General features: G+C 44.7%; 1 protein-coding gene across 1 annotated transcript in view; it reads left to right on the forward strand.

Moving 5' to 3' along the window:
• The window catches only part of LOC138580555 (protein-glutamine gamma-glutamyltransferase 5-like), a 148,269-nt gene that overhangs the window by 57,527 nt on the left and 78,144 nt on the right, over positions 1 to 12,598 (forward strand). The window contains exon 5 of the mRNA XM_069651187.1: positions 7,033 to 7,161. Coding sequence (XP_069507288.1) covers positions 7,033 to 7,161 — 129 coding nt within the window. The remainder of the gene's footprint in view (positions 1 to 7,032; positions 7,162 to 12,598) is intronic.

Raw genomic sequence — 12,598 nt, forward strand, 5'->3', positions numbered from 1 at the left:
CTTACCACTCCCACCAGTGCAGCCTAATAACTTACTAATATAATTTTGTATATTTGTTCAGTGCTTTTCTTTAGTTTGAAACACTTGTCTCCTAGGTTAATTTTATCTTTGTGAGTCAGCTGTTTCTTATATGTTTATTACATGTTCTGTTTTGTCCATGGTTTATGTCCCACTTTGTTAAAACCCTCATAAACTGGCTGACCACTTGTTCCCATCTTGGTGCTATTGTGTAGGCACTCTTCTGGGGAATGCCTCGGCCATCTGTAAATGTCATTTCTCATCGATATTGACATAACAGTTCTTGAAATAAATACAACTGCTTACAATGGGACCTTAACAAGACTTTGCACTAGCGTGAACAATGAGAGTTATTTAGTTGCCGAGGCAGGTATTTATTTATACTGACTGCAGTCTTCTTATAAGCCATTAGATATTATGTTCTTTTTGCTGGAACATTCTGACATCAGAGATGTTGACTTCCTGTAACAAACACTAAAACTGTCTGCATATTGACAAAGGGATACACACACTGCAGCAGAACCAACAAAAAACTCCATCTGATAAAAAAAAATACTTGTCATTGTGGTGGGATGAATGCCTATAGGTTCCTGTAAAGTAAAAGTATGTTTGATTTTCCGAAATCTCTAACAAGAAGGTGTAGGAAATGAATAACCTATAATGCTTCAGGGGCTCTCTAATCATTAGGGTTACTGCCTCCCTTGGTTCTCTGTCTAACCTGTCTCTTTACACAGCTACGGTGCCCTGCAGTCTCTGGGGAAAAAGCACCATGTATACTTCTCAACAGCACAGTCTTAGGGTTGTAGTGCCCAGTTACTTCTTGACACCATAACACAATATCTGCTTTATAACGCCCAACCACTTCTAGACAGTCTTTTTTGATAGCTTTGGGGTTGTATGGCCCAGTCCACTCTCTGGGAGAGTCTCAGAAATATAGTTCCCAGTTTACTATGCTTGATTATCTAAGGGGTACATTGCCCAGCTCACTATGGTCGTCAAGGATATAGTATCCAACTCACTATGGTTGTTTGTCTCAGGTACACAGTGCCCAGGTCTCTTCACGGGGAACAGAGCTGAGCTCACCCTCTTATTCAGCCATAGGGACATAGCACTCCTTTCACTATGCTTGGGTCTCTCGGGGATGTAATATCTTGTTCACTCTTTCTGCCAATGCCAGACATTCTTACCCTCTGATTTGGTCCCCCTTCTGGCCCAATGCCAAATATTATCACTTTCAGGTTGTGTCACTCACCCACCTGGACTAGGTCGTCTTCCTGTGGATCACTTTGACGTTTTTGTCTCCTTGGCTCTCTGTGGGATCCTCACGACTTAGGAATGGCTTTCCTGCTACCTGTATCATGGGATGACATCACGATGCTGACCTCCCACCTCATTTGAATGCAGATCGTTACGGAGTCAAGTGAGGAAATCCCCCTTTGCATGTTTTTATTCCCCCTTTATCGAAGCAGGTGTATGCACAATCACCTGAAAGGCACACTGAATGTATGCCACTTAGTATCATGGAACCAGACAGATGGACTTCTCAAGCTTAGTCAACATTCTTTTCAAATAACACTTGTGATGATGTTTACCAAATATTAATGAGGTCATCAAGGACCACCTAGACCTGGTAAAAAGAAATAATGTACATGAAAAGAAAAAGACACAATATACATGATAAAAAAGCATGAATGTTCAAATGACAAATCTTTTTTTACAAAATACTCTTCAGCAGAAGAAACGATATGCAATTACACATTTTCTGTTGGGACTAATTATTACAATCTGACATTTCTAGAGTTGTTTGACCAGTTGTTTTAATTAGTGCAATGAGACACCCCCGACACAGAGTTGAAGGCTTTTTTTTTTGTAAGTGTTAAATTGGGAGGCCCGGGTTATTCACTAGGTTTATAAGGATTTTGGCTAGTGTGAAAAAAAGCCATCCTCATATTCCGAGGTGTAAAGAGTGCTGATTCTTGTGTAAAGGGACAACGGTTATCTATTTCTTCTTGGACTTGTGTGTTTATGAGAGTACTAAGTGATTCTGTAGGCTTGTTATTAATCCGTGCATTTCTTTTTTATCCTTTCTATTACACATCAGACACTAAGATTTTGCCATTAGTTTGGCAGATGAAGGTTGCCTCTGGTTCTCAGCAGAATACATAGAGGGCCTTATCTCAATCGTGTCCATCTTAGACACGTAGTGAATCCCACATGGTGCCCAATTGTATCAGGGATCAACTCCATACTAAAACTATTGCCCAGGTTTGCAGATTACTTTCTAGGATAACATACCTCAAAGATTATATCTTTTCTAAAGGACACAGCCGATGTGATTAACATTGTTGAAGGATTAGACTGCCAAATCGAACAATCTACTCATTACACTTGATACTGAATCATTGCTGTCTCTCTCTCTCTCTCTCTCTCTCTCTCTCTCTCTCTCTCTATATATATATATATATATATATATATATATATACATATATATATATATATAATAGATCATATACAAACACACGCCTCTCCTCTTCATAAATCCTGTAGGTCTCCTCGCTGACTCTGAGGCAAGTTCTAGCTTCCGGTTCGTATAACTACTTGGACTCCTTACCTCACTCTCCTTTGCTATTTGTTTGTCTTCAAATCCCTTAGCACCATTTAAATCCCTTTCCATCTGCTCTGCCTGCATCCTTCCTATCGCCCTATGTCTAATTAGTGATTGTTATAAGACGGTGTAACATTTACGTCTACTGGATATTCATTTCTTCAGCACATTGCTATAAACATTAAAAAGCATGATTAAACATATTTTCACACTTACCATCAGGAGTCAAGTGGAGCAAAATGTCACAGGGGATTGGTACAAAGCAAGCCTGCTGTAAGGGATCCAATCCAGGTTGTTGTAATAAGTACACTTTGCCTTCTGGCATCACATCCAGAGTGCTTTGCCTGCAGGAAAGGGGGGACAGGAAGTGGTTGAGAGCCCTAACATAAATCAAGATGGTGGAACCCTTGTTTTAGTCCACCGCTCCCTTCTTTCTACTCTAACTGCACCCCTTTTCATGCCTACAGACTTCAAAGGGACTGCAGAGATCAGCACCCCGGTGAGAGTGCGGTTTGTTATCTCACTACTGCCTTTGAAGCACTGATTCCCAGAGACCACCTGGGGAGGTTCCTGTACCCTGAAAGGCAGATGTTGTACTTTGTGCACGGGGATCAAAGAGGCAGCATTCTGGCCATTGTTTCACAGGGTAGCAGGGGGGACAGCTAGGCAAGACTCCAATACACATCAGTCTTGTCATAGGTGGCCCTGCTAACAGAGCTGACACAGCTGACACTAGTGTATTATCCAAGTGCTGTGGCTGTATAATTCTGTGCTCTTAGTCGTCATCATGCCATTATCAGACACCGATTATATTTACGGATTCACATGTCACCAGTTTGACTAAGGCATATCATTATTAGGTTTGGAAACAGAGGAGAAGAAGATTAAAAAGTCACCACTGCCTGCAGAAACGTGTTTCTCCAGCAGCAGTCAGGAATGCATATATGTCCTTTGAACCGGCTGAAGGCTGTCTCACGATAGGCACATTTGTGCGCTATGATTTTAGCATGAGCATTTTATGAAAGTGGGTTCTAATCCGCAGACCTGTCTTACAGAAACAGAATTACTTGCATCATTTCACATTAATAAAAACCAACCCAAATAACCTAGGGCTTTCACACCCTTGCAGCTGGCAATCAAGCACAGAAGCACTGAGAGATTGAAGGGTCCAAAATATGATTTCAGAGACACTGGAGGCCCTGATAAACTGACCACGAAGAAGCAGGGAGCCGCATGAACCAATGAGCCACAGAAGAGACACTTGGGAATCCCAAAAGTAGACAAGATCGTGGAAAGGAGGAACAGAAGAGGCGAGAAATGCAAAGACGCTGATCAAAAAGCAGGCCAAAGAGATGAACAGGTCAAAACAGAGAAGCAAGAAGGGGAAGAGATGAGGGATATGATGTAAATCAGAGCCTACCTGGGGAAGGAACCAAGAATCAGTAGAGAGGATGGAAAAGGAAAGGAAGAGGGTAAAGAGTCAGAGGCCAGGGAAGAAGAGATTAGAAGTGAAAGAGCAGGGCAAAGGGAGAAAGAAAAATGAGAGCAACAGACTATTTTGAGGGCCACCAAGGAGGCCGAGCTTTCAGTATGGAGAAGGAAAGTGGAGGAGGCGAAGCAGAACGAAAAAAGCTTGGCCACGTGGTGAACAGACTAATGCTGGAGGAGAAGGGAAATGGAAGGGGAAAATGCAGTGGGGAGGTTGAGACGGGGAGAGGGAGGGAGAAAGAGCTTGGCAGAACATAATGGAGGCAAGGGTTAAGCAGAACAAGGTGGGAGAGGTTAAGAAGGAAATAGGGAGAATTCAAAGTTGCGGAAGCAGGAGAAAAAGCAGGGAGAGGTCAAAACAAAAGCAAAGTCTCCCAGAGAGCGGAAACAGAACAAAAAAGCCATCTGGCAAAAGAAAGAAGCAAGAGAGGAAAAATATTCTCCCATGGTGAAGAATATGTAGAGTAAAAGAGTACCCAGAGATGGCGAGAAGGGTTAAAGAAATAAAAGTCGGAAAGCGAGGGTGCAGTGGAAGAGTGAGAAAGCTCTCAGAGAATGGGAAACATTCATGGGAAAGAGAAGGTTTGTAAAGGGGAGGAATGGGAAGTGAAGGGGAAATCCCTGAAGGCAGAGGAAGGTAGAGGAAAAGAGAACCCCTGGAGAGGGGAGTAATGTGGAAAAGGAGCATGCGAAGGAAGTGAGCTGGTATCTTTACCCGAAAGAAAGAAGAAAGTAAACACAGCACCCTACTCCCAGAGAAGAGCAATACAGGCCGCCTCGAAAGAAAAAAGCAGGAAGATGAAAAGCAAAACCGCAGGTGAAAGAGAACAAGTAAGAAGAAAAGGTAGACCTTGTCAAAGACAAGTAAAGTCTGAGTCACTGGATGAGCAAAAGACAGTGACAGAGGAGTTTGGGATATCAGCCAAAGAAAAGACAGAGAAAGGAAGTAAGAGACCCGGGTTAAAACACAGGAAATAACGAATAACGAACTGGCAATTAACACTGAACGATGACCAAGAAGAGTGGACTAAGCACTAAGCAAGGGTGAAGGCGGGATCATTGTAGACAATGTTTTACAGTATTGCGGCATGTTAGAGCCAAAAGAAACTGAAAAGCATCCTTACAACACACATAACCCATCTTTAGAGTGCCATGTACATTTAATTTATAGTTGTTGTATGTGTCATTTATACTTTCACCAGGATTCAGTTTCAGTAGCACCATAAAGTAAATCAAAACTTTTGAATACTTGTCTTTTTTCTTTCAAAATCTCATTAGAATGTTTTAGCTTTTTATCTTCTCGTAGTTTCATTACGAAACTATGCCGTTTTATTATACCACCAGGCTGAAAGATGTTGCGTGCCTTTGGCGCTTCTTCAAGGCAATCAAATATGACTAAATACCAGCATAATGACTAGGGTGTGTACTGCAATCTAATTTTCTCTCAATCAATTAGTGTTGTACCACTGTGGCCAGAGAAGGGACAACCATTAATTGAATATTTTCTTCTCCACTTTGGATGGACTGGTTGTTCTGATATTTTATAAGTAGCGATTTCTGCAGAGCGCGGGTGCAGTGACATTAGCAGCATTGCTGACTCCACTTTACAGGAGAGGCACATGTCAAGTGTTACATTCAATTTTTGGTAACTGTTGTGAGACTACCTAGACGTCTGTTAATGAGTGGTGGTTATGTGGCTGTAGTGAAATGGACAGCAGCCAGGGTCACTAAAAAGCCATTCGACAGTAGTGACTTTTAGCTTCCACCGATCTTAGTTGATATGAAAACGGCGATGTGAAGTGGAAAGGCGACATTTTAGGCCATCACGTTCAGCTTATTGTCAGCTTATTTTTATTCAACACCAAATGGCCATGCAAGACAAGTACAGGGCAAGCTCCCAGAGAAAAATATTGGAATTTTCCTGTATCCTATAGCTGCATCCCCTGCTTACCAGGTAGTCGTGCGCTGTAGTGTAGCCACAAGATACATACATGGAAACCCATGGCTGACCATGTAGACACCACCAGAAAGCCTGGTTTGTCAATGCAGCTCATCCAACTCACAATTCACCATTGGACTAGCAGCACTATTTGGAAGTCTCAGAAAGACATCCTCACCACATCACTTTTCCATTTAGTGAAATATCCCCAACCCAAAATTCTTACTCCGCAAATAATTACAATCCTGTGCAAAAAGGAATATGACATGTTTGTGCACAGGTTTCAGTACTGACGATAATGTCATTATATTTCTATATAAATTGGTACAGATATCACATATTATACGTATATATTATTTTTCAACAATACATTTTATTAAACATTTCAACAAAGGCATACATGTACACTGACATCAATATGGCATTTAGTTAAGCAATTAGTTATTAAGCTGGGTCCTCAACCCGCATCACAGTCCACTACAGGATAGGCGACTTTAGGGGGCAAGGGGGGGGATTGCCCACTTTGCTGTATCTCTGTATGTTGTTTTTGGTTACCCTCTACATCTCACCTCCTCCATCTGTGTTATAGTATGGATCGCTTTGCAGCCAGCGTGTTATTGGGGGTCTTCTGGTGAGAGCTGGGTATCTTTCTGAGTAGTCCATAAGTGGTGCCCACATGTTTAGGAATGAGGTCAGATTCCCAGAGCGAATCGCTGTGATCTCTTCTGCCACTAGGGTTTCCCAACATTTAGACCACCAGAACGGTGTAGAGGGACCCTCTGCATTCTTCCATAGCCGGGCCATAGCAATCTTTTCTGCCAGGAGGAGGTGTGTGCATAGGCGCGCCATATTTTATAATATAGATTATGAATTACAGTATATACTATGCATATATACTTATATAATTACGCTCAATACAATTTTGGAAAGCACTGTAACCTTGAGGGATGCATTTGTTACTTGTGGTTTGCACTTGTTTCAGTGTGATGAGGAGGTCTTGAAGATCTGCCTGCAGCTCTTGGATGTGCACCTGCAAGGTATGGACCCCAAGCACAGGGGCTTTATGAAGAGGAACAATCCTGTCCACATCACCCGTGTCATCTGTGCTATGGTGAGTAGAAGACCTACAGGCCACAGCATATGAGCTTGGTTTCAGTAGAAGCCAGTATAACAGGTATCCCTGTTTGAAGCACTCAGGAAGCCAAATCATTGAAGTCAACACACTGTTAGAAATGCATAACATATGAGAGAGACTCATGTAGACCGGGTGATGGATGACTGGGAGAAGCAGGGCCTATAAGCAGTTGCCTTAAAAATTGGTGGCACTGGCTTGCGAAAGAAATGTAGTGAGAAAGTATTGGGCTGTTTGCGTTAGTTGGTGGTGGGGGCACAGAAGGTAGTGGTTCACCACATGGAGGTTAGTGCTCTGTTATGGATTGATGTAATGCGTGTTCATGGGTGGATAGCAGACCAGGCGGCTGTGATGTGGGGTCAGAGAGGTAGGCAGTCACTGATTAGCGAATGTATTTGTGGAAAGTTGATCAATGTTATGCACTGTTAATGTCTTTTCTCTGTAAGTGATTTGGGAGCCGTTGATATTATTTCATGTATTGTAATGTGTTGAAACCCCCAATAAAAAGATGTTACCAAAAACAAAATAGAAATGCATAACACATATACAAACTCAAAACGTATGTTATGTGTGTGTATATTGTGAGAAACCTGATGGTGTCTCTCCCGCTAGTCCTCTGGGATCTGTCATCTAGGTGGCCAGGACACGGCCATCGCTATTGGATCCAGTTCCTGGGGGTGGACTAGTGCGGGAGGTTCACCTGGATGGGGGGTCCTCAGGGAGTGGAAGTGGGACACTGATGGGTAGGACGCGGTACCCCCTTCCTTGAAAAACCTTTTCCCCATCCTACCCCTTAGGATATTCAGAGGTTCTACCCCCCCCCCGATTCCCCCTTTTCCGACACACTTTCTTACACCACGAAAGACAACAGACTAACACCAGGGCCGTTTACCTGACATGTCCCAACACAATGGTCAAGCAGAGTCAGGCAATTGACAATAACTATACACACCTAAAGGCCCTTTCCCTTCCCCACAAGGATAAAAGGTGGAGCACGAGAGAACACTTAGAGCAAGACAAAGTGCATGAGGAGGAAGCTATTCCATGACGACAGTTCAAGAGGAGGAGAAAGGTGGCGAGAACCGAAAGGACGACACAGAGGGAAGTGCCCTTGCCCTTTTCAATCCAGACCCGTGAAGCCTCCATGAAAGGAATCATAAGGTCAGGAACAACAGCTAGCATGTGGTGTAACAGATGTCAATGGTGCACGGAGCCCTCCTACACTCATAACCAAGGCAGGGGGAGACGCTTGCTACTGTGGTACCGTCCTTGACTCCAGAGACAAGAAATGTCAAGCGGTTCATCACAGCCGGTGAGTCGGAGGGAGAACTGATAGTAAACCGAACTGTGTTGAGCAGGTTCCTATGATTGCTCAGACGGCATATCCGTCCACCTGGTCCTCAGAACAACCCATAGAAGTCCTTGCAGAGTATGCTAAACCCCACTAAGGATTTCAAGTTCCGCTCCCCTTCCTCCCCTGGACCGCATGCTTATTAATACGTGCTAAGAGTCTTACCCCCATCCTGGGGTGTAGCTTATGCTCTTGTTCTCCTCTGCTCCTGTTGCTTATACCGTTATTCATCTCAATCAAATGTCTTTGTTTCATTTTTTATTTCTTGTGCCCCGTTTCCCCCTTTTATTGTCACTGTTTTCCATTCCCACGGTTTTCTGCGTCCTCTGTCTCCCTTTTGCTGTTATTCACCACCTTCTTCGCGCTCCTCTTGTAGGTTCAAAATCTGCACTTCCTCTTCACATGTCGTGATTCTGTGTTGTCCTTCCCCTGAAAAGAGTAGGCCAAACGGAAATGTCCATTTATACCTTACTTGTTTTGTCATCAAAAATGTCACGACTGGGCCCAACCCCCTCCTTTTTTTGAATGTGGACTCTGCGAGGTTTTGGCATAGTTGTATTTCCTCTCTGTTTATTCGAATTTGACCCGCCGTACTCGCTTTCTTAAAGATTTGTTCTTTCTGACTAGGCTGACTGGAGGCTAAGGCCACAAATACGTCCCTTGGGCATGTGCCCGGGTTGGCCATCCTCTGCGGGCCTACTTGATATACCCGATTCAGTTGAATCACTTCCTCTACACTGTTCGCCAAAATGTCAGTGAAAATGTGTTGCACTGTTCTTCTTAGATCTTTGTCTTCCACTGTTTCTGCTAGGTTTTTAATTCTGATGTTAGATTTTCGTGACCGATTTTCTAGGTCTTTGCACTGGATCTCTAAATGATGTGAAAGGCGTGTGTCGGGGTGATTTCCTGGGGGTCGGCAGAGCTGTCCGCGGCCCTCTGGGGCTGGGGAGGCCCCAACTCCTCCCGCGTCCCAAAAGGAGTATGAGACACACACAAGAGCAAAGTAATTACTGCTTTTTATTATAGTAACGGCAGGGATAGTTATCAGCTCGTATGCATCCGGAGAGACTCTCAGCGTTAGTGGGGCTCGCAGGCCCTTTTTACCGTAGTATGACACGCTACTTGCGTCACCTGGGAAATTGTCACAAAACCCAACACCTCTTCGGGTTGGCTCCCCGAGTGGTAGGGTCAGTATGGTTACCTATAGGAGGAAGGATTATTGGATAAGGACAGGTCAGGTGGTACACTTGGGTTGTCCCTAACAGTCGCTACACCGAAATTGTTACAAGGGGGCACTTGGTTAGCCAAAATGGCGTCAGTGGTGAGCCCCTCGTATTCTGATTGGTTCCCTCGCGAGCCCCCAAGCCTGGGACCATCGCCGTTCCCAGCTCGCGATGTACCTGGTGCTGGCAACAATGTGCAACTATGTGCTAGTGGTGGACAATGGACAGGTCTGGCTAGTGGCTGATGTGCATGTCTTTCCCATCGCTGTTTGTGTCCAACCTGTCGCTTCGTTGTTGCAGCCTGTGTCCCAGACGTGGGACTCCGGCGACTTTCTGTCTCGTAAGCTTGGCATCTTGTCAGTTCGGCTTGGTCACGTGTGGAGAGACCGTGGCTGGAGCAGAATTATGAGCATTTGATTTGTATTTCGGCTCTGAGGAGCGCTTGGTGATGGCAGGTGTAACCTTGGCGTGGGGAGCGCGGCATGTAGGTTGGCACATCGCGGCCTTGGCTGTGAGCTCTCGTTGGGGCTCGTTCTGCGTGGTCAGCGCTTTGCTTTTTCGTCTGAGAGGGTTTTCGTCTGAGAGGCTCCTGCCTGGGGGCTCTTGCTTTGCGGCCTACTTTGGGCCTAGTGTCTGGGTGGCAGTACACAATCCATAATATGGGGTTGTAGGGGCGACAGAATGTCACAAGCAACAGTAAATACATAGGGTGGTGTCTTCATAGGGATAGGTAGCGAGAAAGCATCTGCAAGCATGTATACACAAGCTCTTCAGGCGTATTGCATTTCTGCAGTGCTGTAGGAGGCTTATGTGAAAAATAACAAAGATGCGTGTCTGTGGGTGTACCAGTCTGCTGCGTCATAGCACTGAGTATGTTCTTCATGTGGGTTGGTGTATGAGTGACCAGTGTGCATGGTGGCACATGTGTTCTTGTCTGTTGGCTTTGTCGTCATGGCATCTCTAACGATGATGGTGTTTGTGGCTATTGTCTAATCGAGTTGGTCCATGAGGCTGACGTCGGCTTGACCAGGACGTGGTAGTGGGCAGGCTCCCCGAGCGTGTGGGCCGTGGCACAGGGGATCTGGCCATCCGGCGTGGCCATGAATGGGTCGAACTCCTCTCGCGGGGGGTGCTTGGGTCTTGATGTCCTGGGCCATGGTTTGGATGAGAATGGGGGAGGGTATTTTCCCATTTTCCCACTTCAGTCCCCCCTCTGGTCGACTTGTCGACGACAAAATTATCCGCTCTTTTATCTCTGCGTACTCTCCATACTTTTGTTATTCCCGCCAAGTGTCCATACTGGTTCACGTGGTCTTCAAATGACCAGTACATGTATACGCATCCACCGCCAGGCTTGCAATAAACCCACTTTCCAACGTAATTCTTCGGGTTCCTTGGGTTTTCTACCTTCACTGATGGAGGATATAGGTCTGCTTCTAATATCTGTTTGCGTAACCGTTCTCGTTCCTTTATGATGATGTCTGTGTGTTTGTCGTCTTCAGTTGGCATTAGGGTGTGGATGCCGATCATTTCCATCATTTCATCAGTAGTGCGTGCTGATCTTGCCTTTCAAAACTTCATTCCCAGCAGGGCTGCCATTGCCAATATTATGCATCCTGCTATAATTTTAAGACCATCCGACAGCCACGATGGCATCCATGACCACAAGTATGAGAACCAGCTACCATCTCTCTTTACTCCCTTTGCTTCTTCTTCCATCTTGGCGTGCATCTTGGCAAGTTGTGATACCGCCTCAGAAAGCGTGCCATTGTCTGTGTCATTGGCAGGGATAAATGTGCTACCTGAGCTTCTAATTTTTGCACAAACTCCTCCTTCCATTGCTGTTAGGAGATCCAACACATATCAGTTCTGGAGTGCCACCATTCGTATTGCCCTCAGTTCTTCTTTTATTTTGTTGAATCCATTGACGGTGGAGTTGATAGTCATCATCAGTTCCCACCTGGTGATCTGGAGCCACTTCGCATTTGCAAATGCTTGCATTCCTGGATGTATTATGGAAGAGAAAAACATTGCCGCTCGGCTGAACAGTCTGTGTTCTGGTGGGATGTCACTAAGAGCTGTTTCAGATCTTCCCCACAGGCAGTTTCCCATCAGTGGTTCTCCTTGTCGTTTTACTCTTGAAAATATTGTTGTGCGTTCTTTTCTCTTCCTCCTCCTATCTTCACTGATCTTTTCTTCCTTTTGTTCCCTTCGTCCATCTTAGGGAAGTTCCCCAGGTTGACATGTTTCTGCGGTACTACCAGGGATGGTACGTTGATGTGTACCATATTGCATATTCCATTCCATGATGGTGGCAAGCTGTGGTATGCTCTTCTTCCGCAGGCCCAATAGTGGCCCATTAGAACTGCTGTACCGGCACCTCCTTCAGCTGTCATTACGGTTCTTTTGCAGTTGCTGTTTCTTCCAACATCGACATCCCCATCGTGTTGATAACATAGTGTAGGTGCAGTTAGTGGAAGTATTGTTATTGGATCCTCGTCCTTCTCTAGCCATGTTACTAGTGCTGTGCTCATTGTCCATTCGTTGTAACATTTATTGTTCTCTTCAGTTACTGTTACTACTGTTGCCTTTTTTAATGTTACCAAATTGCTTCCCACAACTTCATCTACCCATCCTTCTTTCGTGTATACCTTTCCATAAATTAATATCAGTGGTCTTTCCCAGCACCCTGGTATCCCAGGAACTTCTCTTGCGCGCCATTCACATGGTAGGTAATTCAATGTTACTTCCTTTGTTTCTCCTTTATCAGGTCCATCCGTCACATATTGGAGCCCTTGTGTATGCTGCCAGTAGTTGTCGTACATGGGTAGTGTTTTGATGA

Source organism: Ambystoma mexicanum, chromosome 3p (assembly GCF_040938575.1).
Source record: "Ambystoma mexicanum isolate Mex_15411 chromosome 3p, UKY_AmexF1_1, whole genome shotgun sequence".
NCBI classification, from domain to species: domain Eukaryota; kingdom Metazoa; phylum Chordata; class Amphibia; order Caudata; family Ambystomatidae; genus Ambystoma; species Ambystoma mexicanum.